At 38.2% G+C, this 18172-nt stretch overlaps 1 protein-coding gene and 1 long non-coding RNA gene across 3 annotated transcripts; one reads left to right on the forward strand and one right to left on the reverse strand.

The window, feature by feature from the left end:
* Positions 1-4219: 4219 nt before the first annotated feature.
* LOC135263726 (uncharacterized) lies at positions 4220-9278 on the reverse strand. Its single transcript, XR_010332530.1, has 3 exons — positions 9031-9278; positions 7271-7379; positions 4220-4458 (listed from the first exon to the last, which is right to left on the reverse strand). It is a non-coding gene; the product is annotated as an uncharacterized LOC135263726 (long non-coding RNA).
* LOC135263717 (cortexin-3) lies at positions 9076-16115 on the forward strand. Of its 2 annotated transcripts, XM_064352055.1 has the most exons (3): positions 9076-9155; positions 9463-9519; positions 13689-16115. In XM_064352055.1, exon 3 carries the CDS (start codon positions 13785-13787, stop codon positions 14019-14021), a length of 237 nt encoding a protein of 78 aa, XP_064208125.1. In that variant the 5' UTR covers positions 9076-9155; positions 9463-9519; positions 13689-13784; the 3' UTR covers positions 14022-16115. The 2 variants fall into 2 exon arrangements, with proteins under 2 accessions (XP_064208125.1, XP_064208116.1); XM_064352046.1 differs by lacking the exon at positions 9076-9155 and having other exon boundaries at positions 9259-9519.
* Positions 16116-18172: the final 2057 nt, after the last annotated feature.

Below are 18172 nucleotides of genomic sequence, written 5' to 3' on the forward strand. Positions count from 1 at the left end.
AAAGATTTATGCCATAGGTTCAAGGTTCAAGGTGTTTACAGTAGATCAGTAGATAGATAGATAGATAGATAGACAGACAGACAGACAGACAAGATAAGATACCTTTGTTTAAATGAGGAGGCCAGTTGAGAGCAAAATTCTCTTTTACATGATGCCCTGAGAATACAACAATGCAACAAATACACAACACATTAAAATACCACAGAAATTGAGCAAATGAAAAAAGCTACAGAAAAAAGCAAATACATTATGAAAAGGAAGGACATTTTTTTAGAAAGAAACCTGAAACCCTCAATGCTAATCAGTCAATTTGCGGGTAACCTTTCACTGAATCCATTTAAAAGCTGCGTAGAAGGTGAAAGAAAGCTTCCCTAATTCAGTATTCATATGAGGGTTATAGAGAGTAAAATAATCCTGGCAGCAAGTATGCCCTTCAATTAGATCTAAACTGAATAAGAGGACAGATATAAGATAGTAGCTTATCTAACATCGCTTTGCAAATGAATATAAGGCAGTGGCATTCTCTTATAGCTCTAAGGGAGGTCAAGCCTACTTTCACGCAGTGTACAGTGACGTGTTCTAAAGCTATCACCTATAATAAACATGAATGCACTATGATACACTGCATCAAGGGGTTTGAGGGTACTGACCGATGCATGAATGTAGATTACAGCCATATAATCCAACAAAGACAAAAATGTTTTTTTTTTTTTTTGAATAACTTATAAACTAGAACTTATTACGCACTTTGTTCCTGTAGAAAAAAAACCCATGTATATTTCAGTTTTTTCTCCACAAAAACTCTTCAACATGTATTTTTAATCTTCATCTAACCAGATACCTTAATACTTATAACACTGTGTTCTCTAAAAATTTTCAACCATCAATTGTATGAATACTACAATTTCTGAGATATTTTCCTTTAGATCTACTAAAGAGCATATAATTTGACATGGCTGGGCTAAGCACAATTTTAAGAGCTAACAGAGCACTCTGAATGGCCTAACAAGCACTCAGCCTGTACATTTTTTAAAGCTTTATAATCTGAGAGTGCTGAAGTGTAAATAATGGTATCATCTGGATAGAAATGAACATAAGTATTTGTATTCACTGAGTCCACATTATTTATGTGTAAAGTAAAGAACAAAGGACCTAATATAGAACCCTGGGGGACCACTTTAGACATTTCCTGAAAACTAGATTGATGCCCGTCTGCCAATATAAGATAGCCCTCAAACCACTCACAGGCATTACTATGACTTATCTAAAAGAACAGTGTGATCGACCGTATCAAAGGCTTTCCATAAATCAATAAATAAGGCAAATGAACAAATGATATTATTGACCATCTTAAATGAACTAGTCACAGTACTGTGTCTAGGCCTTAAACTAGACTGCTAAGAGTTTAAACTACTATTAGAAGACAAATATGATCAAACTTAGCTACTGACCAATTTTTCAAAAAGCAAGAGAGCATGTAGGTAGGGCCGTAGTCATTTCGGTCACTAACCTCAACCATTTTTAAATAAAGCTGAGAGATATGCTATTTTCCAGACTTTAGGAATACTTCCCCCAGAATGGAAATGTATATAGATGGTAAAGCCAAAATGGGAGATGCCAGCAAAAGCAATCTTGGGTCAAGAGAATCAGCACCATTAGCTTTTTTTGATGAATAGCCATTTATTCTTGACATACCTCAGATACAGAGAATAACCTCAATGAAAAATGTAACTCGATAAGCTTATTCAACACTGGTTGTTTGAGTTTCTTTCTTTGCAGTGTTACAGGGCAGAGATGACATACAATTGTAGAATCCAAAATGAAATGATTTTGTAGAGAAGAAACCTGTACATTGTTTAGCACTTTAACAGTTTTTATAAATTTTACAGGATTATCCTGACAATCAGACTATCAACAAAATATAATGTTTTGGCCTTTTTTTGTCTAACGCATGTATTCCAAAGGCCTGCCAGTCCTTTGAGGATTTGGATGTGTGTGCCGTGGCCCATGCTAGATCACTTTCCCTTAACAAATCAGAGCTCAGCTGAGAACCATGGATTGTTTCTGTTTTTTACCCTCAATATTGTGAAGGAGGCATGCATATTAGAAAGAAAATTAAAAACATCACTAAAATGTCTAAAAGCTAGTACAGGCTCTGGAATACTACGTACTGTGCCAATATCACTATGAAAGAGGTCATGCAAAAATGCTTGATCAACAAAATGCTTTAAGTCCCTTTTGCCATAAATGTGAGCTTCATATTTTAGCTTCTTGGTATGCTGAATACAAGGAATTGGGCAATGGTCACTCTGGTCCAAAGAGAAAACACCACTCGCTACATATTTACGTGGTCTATTTGTCAATATTACATTCACGAGGGTTTAATTATGAGGATTCTTTAAATCAGGTCTAGTTGGCATGGAGTAAAATTTGATTCAGTGCAAAATGATTTTCAAGCACTCTGAGGCTTTAAATAGCTGGCTGTTCTAAATCTCCCTCTTTTCTGGACAGGCCAAATTTTTCTTCCACAGATTAGCAGTTCATCTCCTGTATGGTCCACCCACGAGCCCCCTGTTGTAGCAATTTTGCTGTCCAACTAATGAAAGAGGATAAATATCTAAATAACCGTGTCTCTGATTTGCTACTCTGCAAGGCTAGCTGCTTCAAACACGAGTGATTGTTGCTCTGTATAGGGGAACATGTTTTTTATAAACTGGTTCGCATTTCATTGGTGTAATCACTAACAAGGTTAGTATAGAGTTCCTTATAGAGTTCCCACTATAAGGTTTCTGGAAGCACATGACAGACATTGCTAAGTGTTATTACTGAGGCTGTGGTTATAATTGAACTATTGGTGGTTTTAAAGCCAGGATGCCATTGAGAGCAGGTTTATTGAGTTTAGGACAGAACAAGTCATAGTGGTTTGAAAGACTGACCTGTGCATAGTACATACACATGGCAGAAAGGGAGAAGAGTTTTAACAAGTCTAATTGACCTGTAAAAATCCTGTTTTGTTTGTAAAGTCAATTACTAGGGAGCAGGGAAGTGATTCTTCCCCAGTTGAAATGTCCGTGCCTCTTGCTGCCCGAGCCGCTCTGATTGCTATAATTATGAATAATCCTTCAATGAAAACCACTGTGCCCTTTACATGCTGAAAAAGGCCCCATCACTCAGTGTGTGATAATACTGTATGTGAAGTGTCAAGCTTTTACTCCTGCATCACGCATACCTCTTTAAATGGTTTGCCACCTCTATTAAAATGCTCTCTCTTTTGAAATGTGCTAGCTGCATATGTCAGGGTGAAATGTACGAACAAAGCAAGCTTTTTTGCTTGGTACATTCAACCCATCATGGTTGTTTGTTAACAAAAAAAAATCCATATTTGCTTGTTCAAAGTCAGAATAATCTAATTATTGTTATGTGTATTTTGCCATTGTTTTAGGGAATAACTTCAAAGTTTCCTTTAAAATCCTTTTCAAGCATGACCCAACCAGAAGTCACTTGTGAAATCTGTGTATGTGATCACACTACACCATACCTGTGTAACAGCATTCAATAGTATTGATACAACAGATCATATTATTACCATTGTATCACAATACAGAAATGGGGGCAGCAGAGTGTTGCACGTGACCACACTTATGTTTAATATGTCACTGTCAAATCCTGCCCTCCGGTGGTTAGTTTCATTCCTGCAGGGACCACCTGTCCGAGATGCACAGGCACAACAGCAGGTGGCACTTTCATCATCACATCCCAGCATTCCTATCATTACACTAGCAACAAAAATATATATGCAAAGAATACATAACATCCAGATGCTGAGGGGATGGTGGCTTGCAATTTATTTTGTTTTGCATTATTCCAAGTGTTTTCGCATTATTTCAGGTAGATGCTCCAAACTAAATATTTTTGAAATTTGGATAAGCTTCAAGAGTAGGTATAAACAGACCAATGAAGCAGTAGGGTATTGAATCAAATACAGAATTTGCTAATTTGCCATTATTTTTGTTCAACATGAAAATACTCTAAGTGACCCTAGAATCTAACTATAAGCATAATAAATCAATATTACTTTATCTTCCCAAATTATTTTAGTAAAAAGAAACATTAATGTATTTGTCTAAATGTCTCAAAACCACGAGGGAAATAGCCAATTGAGCCAGTGGGGAAACTATTTTTTTAAACTATTTTCTCTTAATTGTTTAGACTAATATATTGGACCCATGTTTTCACAAATGTATTATTCATTTATTAATGGATCACATATGGCCAAGCATGTACAATTCCATTTGCAGGCATGGGTACATATTACAGAATAAAAGTTTTACATTCTATGTATTTATTCGCTTGTTTGCAATGAAAATTTGCTTTAAAAAATCAACATCACTCAATATTTGCAGTCACTGAAATGAAGGAAGCTGGAACTTCAATGGTGCCCTCGGGTAACCACGGCAACTGAAAGACATAGCAGTGTGGATAGTAATTTCATTTGAGACACATGAGGTTCATCCTTCCAAATCCAAAATCCACCAAATCTAATTTAGTTAAATAAAAATGGATATCTTTTTTCAGAGCCGGCTTCATATTTATTAAAAACAAATGCCAAGAGAAAGATACATTCTTTACATTTGTATTTGTAATAAATTGTGAAACAAAACATTTAAATATCATACCCTCCCCATCCACAACTCAATCTAGTTGGAAATCAATCAATAAATCTGTGACATACATACATTCTTTCTTTTGAAATTTCAATGTACAGCTCAGTAATGTTTTGTGAGTGCACGAGTGAATTCTTTGCAAAGACTGATGCTTCACAATTAGGAGCTGAAACTGCAGGCTCGAGTTATTGTCCAAAAGTTATGAATTTGTGAGTCATTGAGGGTATAGGTTTAGGTGCAGCATTTATCACATTGGTTTAATGTATCATTTGAAAAATATCATATCAATAGCCATTGTGCCAGCTAAGACGGTCAGCTATGATTTACACTGGCCTTTGTTTCAGAAGTGGCATGAAATATGAGTTATATATAATTATAATAAACACATTGAAGTTTTAGGCAAAAAGTCATGACAACCAAAGTTATATTTTAATGTTTCCAGCAACCATAATTGTATTATGTACAATTTCCCTTCCATGAAATGTTTTAGCCCTTTTTGGAAGTTCCAATTAACACTCAAGTGATGTGAGACATTTATTTCCTCGAGAACTCAAATAATATTCAAATTGGATTAGATCTACTCTATTTCAGAAACAAAAACAAAAGCCCTAATATCAGCGCATTCAATAATGTTTGTCAAAGCTACTTTGTGAAGGAGGATTGAAACAGCATCTCGTGTCTAATAAGCTCAGCTGCAGTATGAGACCAAGTGGACCACACGCTAAGCTGATTATCCCTGGATGCTTGCTGGTAGTTTATTTTCTTTTTTTATGTTTATTACAACAAAACATTGTATTTACGCTCCAATTGATGTAAACACCCATGGGAATTTAGAATTAATGGCTGTTTGAAAATGAAAATGGTTGGCTTTTTAGATTAATATAATATGATGTCAAGAAAGCAATTAATTATAATGCACTAATATATTTTATTGAGAAGTACTTAAAGTAAAAACAGATGACAGAGACACATTGCATAGTGAAAAAATATAATAAAGTAATTGACAAAAACTGCAAACATGCCATTACTGTTGTCTTTACCAAGTCTCCTCAATACAGAACTTCACCAATTCATGACGCTTCCCATTCAAAATAGGCAAAACATCTCACTATTTAATTAAAGATGCCTGTGAATCATTCTTTGTCAAGCTGTCCTTCAGTTGTGAGAATAATTAAGAATTTGTCATAATCTGCTTCTCATGGGAAGTAATATTAGATACATTTCACAGTCATAAACCCTACTTGTAAAAGCCTAAATGCAAAAGCATGTCATAAAATGTATTTTTGTCAGATATACATAATGTTTGGGACATTTTTTGATTTGGCTCTGTACTCCACAACTTTGGATTTGAAATCAAACAATTAGTCAATTAACCCAATTATTCCTGTTCAGGGTCACGGGGGGTACTGGAACCTATCCCAGCATGCATTGGGTGAGACGCAGGAATACACCCGAGGCAGGTCACCAATCTATTCGTAGAGCACATACACAATTCACTCACACACTCTAACCTAACCTGCATGTCTTTAGACTGTTGGGGGAAACCGGAGTACCCAGAGAATACTCAGGGGATGCATCCCATTACTTTTCACTCCTCACCTCCTTTTCCCCACTTTCACTCATCTCCTGCGTGAAAATATGTTGAGGAAAGGAGGGGAGGAGGAGAGTGGAGGAAAGAAAATGATGAGGAGGCGTGAAGAAAATTGGGACAGCTCATCTGCTTCGCCATCATAAAAGGTGACGGCGACTATTTATTAAATAGCTCTATCATGATCGTTATATTTTGCCAACTCTACAAATAGTCCCATAGCCAAACACAGATCTTACACGTGGTCAGCCCATTAAAGCTGCAAGTAACCTATAAGTAATTGGGACTGTAATTTGCACTGAGACGGGAAATAATGTGAAATCGTAACATTAGATCAAAGTAAACATCTCATAGTATACAAACATAACAATTTACTGCAATTCCAGAATCCTGATGTGCTCAATGTCTGAGCATAATTGACTTAGCGTACTGTGACAGCCTACATTGCCACTTCATTCCATCTCACATAGACTAATTCAGAAACATTTCCATAGATTAGTGAAACTGATGCCTCTTCATATTATGTTATTGTTCCCCAACGTTCAGTGTTCACACTGAAAAACAATTATTTCCCACTATAACATCTGAACTCAAAATCGTTGGTAATAAATAGGCTACGTCCTTGGAAACGGTTAGTTGAATAAATTAATTTGTGCATATTCACACAGTGAAATAACGGTAGATGCCATGCTTATTTATGTTTAGAGTCATGATCATTTATCTAACGTTCATATACAAATAAATAAACCTGTTTGCCAGTCTTAAATTACCGAATTTGTCTGTAGGATATGAGCCACAAAAACAAACTAACATTTTGTTATCCATTGTAGGTAATCTAGCTTTCGGGTACTACGCTATGTGTGATAACCAACTGAACCACGCACAAATTTGGCTAAATATCTTGCATAATTGGGGGAAATGCAATTCTTCAGCCATCTCCACTTTCTAAAGTTTGGATTGTGTCAGATTCTGTGGGACGGTCTTTCAGTTCCTGTGGGTGTGAGCACGATGATGTCACCTAGAAATATGAAGACTTCCACGCTAGCATACATCGATGTATCCTTCACCAGAGGAGGTGTGGAGCCGAGTTTGAAGCCGCTTTGCTCGTCTCCTCAAATATTGGGAAGCTGGAGGGAGGGAGGACACAAAGATTGGTTTCCAAGCATGGAGGAGAGGAGGTGGCAGTGGATGAAAGAAGGAAACATTTTTCAAGTATTGAGATGTACCCAGTGAGCCACGTGGACACAGAGAGAACATGCAAACTCCACACAGAAAGGCTGGGATTTGAATCAAAGACCTTCTTGGTGTGAGGAAATAGTGCAAACTGCGAAATAAATGTTAAATAAATATCAAATAGATTTATGACCCTTTCCCTCCAGAAATAACTGCAACCTTTTCTTTGTTTATGTTTTTACAAATTATTGCTAATCTGCTAAAGTTATATATCAAAATATAATACTTCAACAAAATAAGGGATTCTCCCAGAAAAACAATGAATATGTGCAGTATTGCATCCCAAGCAATGTTCACTCATATTTCCTCTAATGTTTTGGGAATCTGATAACAGTGGTGAAACTAGTGTCAACGTGTAATGCGTGCCATGGTGTTTGTGTACTGGAGTACTGTGAATGACAGGTACATTGCCTGTTCAGACTCTAATGAACCTGAAGTCAGAATGCTTAACAGTCACCACAGAGTCAATTGTCATATTTTTAAGATGTCAAGGGACTCAAACTGTCCCAAAAAGCCATTTTTTCCACATTACTATGTTCCTGTCATGAAAAATTAGCCTACAAGCTGGTGGTAGCTGCAGCAAAGAACACTTACAGCTCAGATTGCTCAAAGTGCCCAGAATTAATTGAATGGCTTTCCCCTCCCCTGTCCCATCCCACAACAACTGCAGATGAACCTTGCCAATAGTGTTGTGTGGCCAGGAAGACAAAGAGCAAACGTGTCATCAGATATGTCCTCCGCTGATAGAGTACACCTGCCGGAAGAGGAATGATAACAGGTCCACTTGCACTCATGGCTAACTATGCACTGCAGTCGCCAAATGCTGATTAAAGTCAAAGTACAGTTACAGCAAGAGGCTCCTGACATTCTAGCCTTCTCTTCTTCTAGTCACAGATGTTCCTGATAGTTGTGTACAGTTGGGTACAGAGGGACTGATAAAGGTATAGGGCTACTGCAATGAAACAAGATACTTCAATATACAGTTTCAGTGTTCTGAAATCCAGACTGATAATTTGGCTTAAATTAGGGACCGTGTCTTTGGGTGTTATGTAAGGAGTTGGTGAAAGCCAATAAAAATAACAGTCCTACACATACTCTGTATGCATTGTATGCTAACACAGAATAACTGTTGTTGCATATAGAAAGGTTGGAATTACAAGCTGAATCATGAACGCCTTCTACAAAGAGTGAAATGGGACGTCTAGGCCATTACACTCTCGATAAATGCATGTTCTATTGCATGGGCGTAGAGAGGAGAGAGAGAGAGAGAGGGGGGGGGGAGAAGAGATCAATCAAAAAGCAAAAAGCAAGCTTTTTTAAATCTGTTTTTCAATTCGCTAGTCAACCGTGATACACACCGATTTCCAGTAAGCGTTTCTAGAACATAAATATAGTGGTTCTACAAACTTACTGGGTTCGCTGTTTGGAATGGTTTCTAATATATCTTCGTTATAAACATTCCCATAAGAGTTAGGACAGAAAACATGATTTGATCCAAATAACTATTTGTGAACCAACTAATTTACATAGGCTGCCTGTACGAACCTGGTTGATAAGCTCATTAGCAAATTGGAGCAACTAGTGTGCGAACCCTGGAACGTGTAATGGAAGCATTCCAGGGTTTGAAGAAATCGAATCCGCTCAATCAGGCGTGAAGCTCTGCGATGCAGGTTGGTCAGCCTCACTCGGCTTACCCCGCATCAGAAAAAAGCGCACAACAGCACCTAAAACGATCGCTATAGCAACTGGTTGCTATAGGTGACGAGACAGCGCGAGGTCCTCTTGTAAAAAAAAAAAAAAAAAGGGACATGGGTAGAGAGAGGGAGGGAGATATGATGAGAGAGGGAGAGAAGGCATGGTATAGAGAGCGAAGGGGTGAAAACAAAGTTTAAGAAATACATTTTCAACCGTTGTTTAATTCAAGTTGTTGCGTAAATAAATAATTTCGTAACTGTATTTCTAAATACATTTTCTCAGCCAACCATCAGCATCATGCTGGCGGAGTCTTACGAGTTATCCACATCGAGACAACAGGTAAGCAAATGGATCTGTGGTGAAATGCGCGCGTGAATAGACTTGTAGCTGTCAGGTTGCTATATCATTTTAATTTATTTCTAATGGATGACACTTATTTTATATGAAAATGCGTGGAGATACGTTAATTGATAGATTGAAAATTAGCACTAATTTCTGATTGTACTGGCATGTTGGGAGCTCATAATGCCACGCATGCCCATCCCTTTGAATTTGCCGATAAAATGCGAGTTGAGTAATGTGTATAGACGCAAATTGCAGCTTATATAATTGCATTATCATTGCTAAATATATTATGATTTCATATAAGACCAGAACTTGTTTTTTTATTTGTTATCATCAATGGTCAGCAGCTTGGTAGTGCGTGTGAGATGGGGATATTTTATGAAAATATATGTGATCAAGAAATGGTGATGAATTATTTAATAATAATATCACTCAAAGGCATGCGGTGCTTGTTCGATAGAATATTTATTTGGGTGGAATACATTTCTGCTTATCTAAATGCAATGATTGGTGGCGGGCATATCGAAAATATTAGTAGTCTGAAAGGGAAACGCGCATGTAGATTAGGCTAAACCCAAGCTGCGCCTATTTATTTATTTATTTATTTATTTATTTGGATTTGTTAGGCTTTGGATGAGTCATTTTTTATAATACATTGACAATCCACTCTGAACTCTCCAAGCCAAAGATGGAGAATATTTTCCCCTCTTGCTATCTGACTTGATGTCTGCCAGTGTCACTGAGACCGTTCTTTTTGGAAATGGCCTATTTATTAATTTTTTTATTTATTTTCCAAAAAAAAAAAACAGGCTTCTTTTCTGGAATTTTACGTAGTCAGCATGGCGCTTTTTCTTTTGCTTGGTTGCAGACCAGCTGTTCATGGCTCTCGGAGTCTGTTCACAGGGGCACAGCCTTGCATCGATCGCTGTGGGGATAAAGTGCTGGGGAACTTGCAACATGTGCAGATCATACCATGTGTGTTGCCTGGCAAAAGAAAGCCACTTTTTCAGCATGTGGGCTGCCTAGTTTTGGATTTAAGTGGGCAGCATTCTTTTGTTACATAAGACAGCTCTGAACTACAGATCATCCAGCTCTCCAGTCCTCTTAATTCATACAACAAATGACAGCTCTGATAACCTAAGCAGGTACCATACATTACAAATGGTGGTTTGACCGACTGCAGAAAAAAGTCCTATGTGGGACAGAACTTTGAGCTTATTTTGACAGAACTACATTTTATACCATTGTGTTCAACATTTTCATTGAAACACAATATTAAACAAAAGAAGATATAACCACATGACCTTCCTCTTTCTGTCCTAGCAAAGGCAGACAGCATTACTTGGTGTAGTAATTATTATTGTATTGAACAAAAGCAACTGTGTTTGGTTGCATGTGTGTGTGCGGGGGGGGGGGGGGGGGGGTGTTGATGCTTTCAGAACGCAACAGAGTACTAAGATGGTTTATTCAGTCCAACGATGAAGGCCAGCGAGTACCCCCAAAGAGCATCATGTGAATAAAGCGTGGGGATGTATAATTTATACCAATATACCAGTACTCACAATAAATATATCATGAATTTTGATGTTATCTTTTTTCACGAAGACACAAATGATGCACGCTGCAGTGGAGTCAAAAGGCACAGCCTCTTAAACCTGTTTCGGTACACTTCAGTATTTCGACTTTGCCTGTTTTTTTTTTTTCCTTGACAGTTCACTAAGTGGGACTCTAAAGCCATTCAAAGCACTATCTCTGTGCATTCCAGTTGCTCTTCTCTTCGTGAATAGCACACGCTGGTCCAGGCAAATCTCATGGGGCATCTGAACAAATCAGAAGCTATTCTCAGAATGCACAAAGACAAGCCAGGGAGTTTTTTTGAGACAAATCCACTGAAGGAAAAATATTCCTTGCTGTAGAATGGCCAAAACCATTTGTTTGACCCTGAAGCTGAAGCTCATTGGCAGCTCTGTTGAAAAAATGATAGATTCTTGCAGAAAGAATGTATGTCAGTTCAAAATTTAATATCCAGATAATTCAACTGAGATATCAAAGACCCACCAAATGCTTAAATTTTCACAATACAGAAGTCAACCCTTCTACTTTCCTATCTTATATGGGTTTTGAGAGATATATGTAATGCTGGACAATGTAAATAACTATGAATTATTTTTAAAAATTATTTTTTGAGATTATTAAAAATAGGTGCTTTAAAAAAAGAGATGTGTGATTTGAGTGAATTCAGGTCTCTATATTATAATTTGAATCTGTGCCACAAATAACCGACCTCCTCTGTAACCAACTAGCTTACATGACTGAGGTATTTAATTTTATCCAAAGCACTTATTCAAGCGTTTACTAAAATAATTGAATCCAGTATTATTATCTTTTAATTATGTGTATGTAAAATATTTATTATACAGGTCTTGCAGGTCTTTAAAACATACCCATATGAAATATATTTACAAACCTATATAAACTTCCAAATGTAAGCCAAATCAAACCAATGATGATCAGCCATTGATAAGAAATAGAAACAACTGCAACGATGTGTATGACCAAAAGGTTGTTCTGACCACTATCATTTCTGTAAGTCTGCTCTTTCATTTGTTCCCAACTGGCATTCTCAGTCTCTATGAAAATAATAAAGGGTTGACTGGGGGATATGGGAGGCCCTGTGTGAAGTTGGCAGCACAAGGCCTTTATCATGATGCACTGCACACACACACACACACACACAGAACATACGAAAGTCTTTTTTTCTCCGGTGCAATACACTGTAACCAATGTGCCCATCATCCACCCTCCACTGTTGTTTTGAGTAACCTCCCCTATGCTTAGTATGCTGCACTGCTGATAGATAATGGACAATAGAATAATACACAATATTATAAGTATTATATATATTATGTAGTCTGCCCGCATGCTAGATTTCCTAGGCCTATATCATTGACCAAGAAGAAACATGTTTCTGTGTCTGAACATTTAAAAAATTTTAAAAGGCATCAGCAAAAAATTGAATTAATCAAAAATCCCTGCCTGACGTGAGGCCTTCACAGGCATGAGGCCTTGTGCAATCGCCCCATTCGATGCGTTAGACGCACTCCATCCTAACAGAGGCCAAGGAACCATAAACTGGACCGTCTGGTTTTACACAGGAAGCATGGGGTGAAAGCCATGCCAATCTATCCGAGCTCAGTGACATGACCGGGAAAATCTACTATTGCAGGTGACATCAGAACAAGATTCAGAACAAGAGTAAAATGTGTAAGACTCTTGTGAGATTTGTGTTCTCAGCCAGGCTTCGTGTTCTTAGCCACAGCCTTTAGTCCTGAAAGCTAACTATATCTCTTGCGTCATACAGAAGAAAAGGGTGCATATACATTGGGGAGTAAGGGTTACAGAATTGCTGTGGGAAAGCTGATTCACTCTTGCCCAGCTTGCATTGTGTCCCTTGTACCTCTGCCGTTCTGCTGTTTTTCGTTTGTCCTTCACCTTGTCCTCCCTGCTTTTCTTGAGACCATGGCTATTGAATTCTTTGGAATGTCTTCTCACAATAAAGTCATTTCAATCGGTATATTGTCAAGGGTTGTCTGCACACAAAGCTCTTTCAACATTTTTTCCCTTAGGGGAACTCTTTGGAAGCTCTACATTGTGACACAGTTTCTATTAATGAAATGTTTTCAACTATTTTATGCAGATTATTTTATGTTTGTTCTTATGAACAGAGTAGGGTTCAAGAATTAAAACTGCAAGCGCATCTCCTATTGTTTGATTTGTTTGTAGCTGGCTAAGTAACAACATGCACATGTCCCATTTAGGGAAGAAAAAAGAGTCTTTTTTATTTTGGTCAAATTGGTGCATCAGAGCTTGTTTTAGATTAAAGTAACCAAAAAAGTAACCATATTTGTTTTCCAGTATATGAAGAGGAGTATGCTGATTCTTAGATCATTATAATCAAGTTTACTTTTGATGGATCCATATTCAGAGCAATGGAATAATACTTTACAAAGTTGACCATTTCCTTGCCTTTGTAAAATACAACATTCTGTAAAGAGAGATTTAATAAATCAAGTTAAGTTGAGGAACAAACACGGTCTTGGTCTTAGTTTTAGAATTTGCCTTATTTTGACTATTGTTTCCAAACTGCTTTTATCTTCATATAGGAGCCTTCAGACGTTAATTTTCCTAGCACAGCAAAGATGGCTGCCTAACCCAGACTTAAGTACAGAAGAAGAATCCGTTTGGGCAACACACCCAAAATGGCCGAGGCATTCCTGAGCAGCACAATCTCAGCTTCGGGGGCAGCTCTGCCTGTGCCCTCGTCCCTGAGCCTGGAGCAGAAGGCAGCGTTTGTCTTTGTCTTCCTGCTCTTCATCATCCTGGGCCTGCTCATCGTGCGCTGTTTCCGCATCCTACTGGACCCCTACCGCAGCATGCCCTCCTCCACCTGGACTGACTACAGGGAGAAGGACACCTTCGACTACCTCATCCCCTGAACGCGATCGTCCGTGCTCCACAGGCAGCGAGCACATTGCCCGTTGGCCAGACCTGGTGCCGCGGGTAAATGCTCCCCAGAAAGGAGGGGATGGATCTGATATGACCTTTCTTTTCCCCTGAACAATTTAACCATCAAATTCCCTGCTGTCGTCTCTCTGCGGATGTTGGTTTCTGAATCTTATGAAGGAACATATTTTCTAAAACCAATATCTCCTCTTGCAGACTTGACTGACCACAAGCCCACCTCACCAGATCTGTACTCATTAACAGAAGCACCGTCCTTTAAACTGTCAAAATGACACCATTAGTAAAATTTTGATTTAAGGAATTCTATATCGAGCAGGTTCTGCTCTATATCCCTAGATGTCCTCGATCTGCCCTACATATCAAGATTTCACCCCCCTTCTGAGAGTTTAACTGAATTGAATTGATCTTTGGGTTATAATGATGCTGTTTACATCTGGGAGATAGGCTGTGATAGGCTTCTGTTTCTGCAGTGATAGGAGAGGGAAGAATGCACAGACTTAAATTTACCCAACAAAATCCTCTTCTTTCACAGGTTGGTCTCTGATGTGCAATGTCTCATTTCTCCCCATACTTAAATTCAAAGAAAAGAAATCAGAGGAGATTATTTTGATCCCTTTTTCTACGATATCATCTGTTGTTGATGTGACAATGTGATTTGTTGTTGAGATCTCCCTGATCCTTGAGCAGTAGGGAAGTTTATTGTGTGATATGATGATGTTTTGATTAAAGTCTGTGCACCAGACTTCCATATCGCTTGAGTAGAGTACAGTGGAGTCAAAAAGTTTACATATTTTTATTACTTTTCTGTAAATTAATATTTATGCAGTAACGTTACTCTTACAGTGGTGTTTGTGGAAACTCATTTGTCCACTGAAGCTTTGAATACTGTGCTTCAGATATACAAGAGGAGAATATCTGTTTAATATGCCAGAGAGTTATCTGCATAATTAAGCAATTTTGTTATTCAAAGAATGTTGTTATGGAGAATTGCAGGATGACCCAGACTGGAGTCAGTATACATTGAGAAATGCTAAGAATGAATTATAATAGCCAAACAGAAAAATTAATTCCTGATCAGTAGAGGAGAATTTTCCCAAACTAAATTAATTGAATTCTGTTTGGTTCTAAGTGGATTTAAATGTCTGATAAATCTTTATTGCACAACTGCAATAACAATAACAAAATACCTGTCCATTTTCATTCCCAGAGGAAAATGGTAATGAACTAAATATACAAGATTTATGAAATGTGTCTGTATGACATAATGACATTTCTAGGATCAAACTTTAATCGCAGTGCTTTGTTCATCCAGTTGTGATGTTTATGTAACTGGCGTCAAGAGGTAAGATGGGTCATATTATTGGGTACTATTGTAGAGTTTGCCACAGCTTTGCACTTATGGGTTATAAAAGTCCTCCTAGTTTCTCAGGAAGCAGATCCAAGACTAATATAATCCAAAGTGGTGGTCAGTCGATTGTTGGGCTTGCATGGTCTAGATTGTGTTGCACTGCCTTATTAAAAACATTCCAAATATCTATTTAAATCTGCGGATACACTCTTGGTTACAGATGTGGGCTGACAAATGAGCACAGATGGTGAGTGAATTTTTACAAACTTGCGTCCCTTTATTGACTATGTCTGTAGATCTTAGTTTGACCCACTCCCCCTGTCCCTTCGCTCTATGCCTTATGAAGTTGCTTGTTTACAGTCATAAGCTGGCAGTGAATCAGCCAAGCTCAACCTCTGAGAGCTCTGAGATGTATATCCCTATGCTGGTGGCACTTTGACCTACGCTTTCTTCTATGGTACACTGTGGTTTAAGGTAGAAAGCCAGCCCATGCATACCTATTGTGCACAGTGTGTTTGCACGTTGTTGTTGCACTGTTGTCCTGTCAGCATTTCAGTGACACCAGGGGACAAACACTGCACTCTGGTGTTAAAGGTAAACTTGTCTTAGAATTTACTTTGCAGTTTACTTACTATGATCCAGCCTACTTTTCAATCTGTAATATTTTCTTCTCCAGGTGTTTACTTTTTGTAATAAAATGGTTCTTTCATTAGCTCAAGTCGCCTTCTGTGTGATTGTGTCCATCAGGCAGCAGTTCAGAAAATATAACTGCAAAAATGCCAAGGTGCGGGGTGGGGGGTGGGGGGTGGGGAGGGGGCTCAGATGGTGTAATGTGCCCTTTTCAGCTACAATCAAACGTGAACTTCAGAGAAAAAAAATAAACTGACCTTTGCAGCATCTAAAGCAGCTGTGGCAAGTCCCAGCATTCCAATCAACTCTGCCGTCTGTCTCCACAAAGCAATCATATGCTGACAAATCTGGCGGAGGGAGAAGAATACGGTTGAATAATTTCAGTGACTGGTGCAATCTGGCTGGCGCTTCTCTGTAATGCAGGATCCCGTTCCTGACGGCACTCAGCATTACCACGGGACTAATGAGTTTGCAGAAGAACCCTGTTGTGATTACCATCGTTTCACAGTTTCAAAGGAACTGCCGCGCATTGTGACAAATGGCCATGAGGAATCTGTGATCGCAAGCAGGGGAGTTTGGCAGCTTTGTTTGTTGGTGTCTGTCTGTTATGGAAACAACTCGGTTGCAAAGCTGTTGCAAGATTGATATGAACAGCTGATAAAATCCAATGAAAATTGCAACCATGATGAGATTTGGCAAAGCTTTGGTTCCCAACTTAAAAGCCAATGGGCATTAGGATCAATTTATCACTATTATGCAGGTTAGGTCTGTCTTTCTTAAATTCCCAGTAACATTAGCCAAATGTTTATATTGCATTTGATTTTGAAGGATATTGGATATTGAATTTTATCATTTGCAAATGTCTAAACAAGTAAAGCACCACTAGTTACATATTACTGTACAGTATGTGCCATTCAAGGGTATGGTTTTTTCTGGTAGCGAAATCTGAAACATTCCTTCTAACCTCTTCTTGTTTTTCTGTTTGTGTTTTGTTACAGTTCAAACAGCTTTAAGCTTCTCCTGCAAATCTGAGTACAAGTCATACGGTGCACTTGGTTAACCACTCCAAATGCATTTTATAACCTGGTGCTTTATAGTGTTTCAGACTCTGTAGCACTCATGGATGTCTGCAATTACCCTAAAAGGCCCTTCATTAGTTGGGTGGGGATGTAATTACGTTGACATAATATTGCTTTCCCCATCGCCTGCAGAGGAAAAAATAGTCAACCGAGAGGTGTCACCCATAGGTCATTAACTTGAGGCTTAATTACATAATGGAGGGACTCTTTCGTGAAACATGAACACTTGTTTCCAAACCCTACCAGCGTGCGATTGGGGCAATTAACTGCATCCTAATACTCCCCTTAAAAATAGGGGACGGTGAACTACATACAGGCCTGATGTTATTAAAAATGGATTGCAAGCAGCAGGTGTGAAAAATAGAAGAACCTTTTTATAATCCATTCATATGAATATCTAACATTAGAAAGTTGCATTCCATAAAACCCAATACATATGTTGCATGCCTGGTATAGTTTAAGTCAGTAACATTTTACTGACTTAAAATATAGCATAAAGACAGAATGCACAGAATGGAATGGGGGAGTGAGTGTGTGTTAAATAGCTACTGAGTATACATGGTATGCGGTAAGTATAAATCGCTGTATACTTGAAAGTGCAGAAACTAAGACCAGAAAAACAAGGAGAGAGAAACCCTGAAAAGGGACAATGAAGGGTTATCTGTCATTTTCTTGCTTGCCCTTTTCAAGCCCTTGATAAAGGCGATATGAGTGAATGTCTGGGCATATACTAAAAGGGCATCATTTCCTTGGTACCACTTATCAGGTGATGGTGCTGTGCTCCTGCCTCCTCCTGCTTCCAGACTGATAGAGTGCAGCTCAGTAGATTTGTCCTTTGAATGGAGTTTCAATGCAGGGAGGAGCAACAGCGTTTCTGGAGAACATATTCTCAGCATATTCTCTGTGATGGTTATCTGACTCCATATGCCACAACCTGTGTACCGATTCCATCTAATTAACTTGTTCATTGCCAGTCTTTTTGTGGTTTCGACAACAAATATATAAAAATAAATAAATAAATAAAATCTGGAGCATTGTTGATATCTTGGCTGTTTTTAAATATTAG

Source organism: Anguilla rostrata, chromosome 1, assembly GCF_018555375.3.
Source record: "Anguilla rostrata isolate EN2019 chromosome 1, ASM1855537v3, whole genome shotgun sequence".
Lineage (NCBI taxonomy): Eukaryota > Metazoa > Chordata > Actinopteri > Anguilliformes > Anguillidae > Anguilla > Anguilla rostrata.

Excerpts from the sequence above, each read along its gene's own strand:
- LOC135263717 (XM_064352055.1), top strand. The coding sequence starts at position 13,785 with ATGGCCGAGGCATTCCTGAGCAGCACAATCTCAGCTTCGGGGGCAGCT.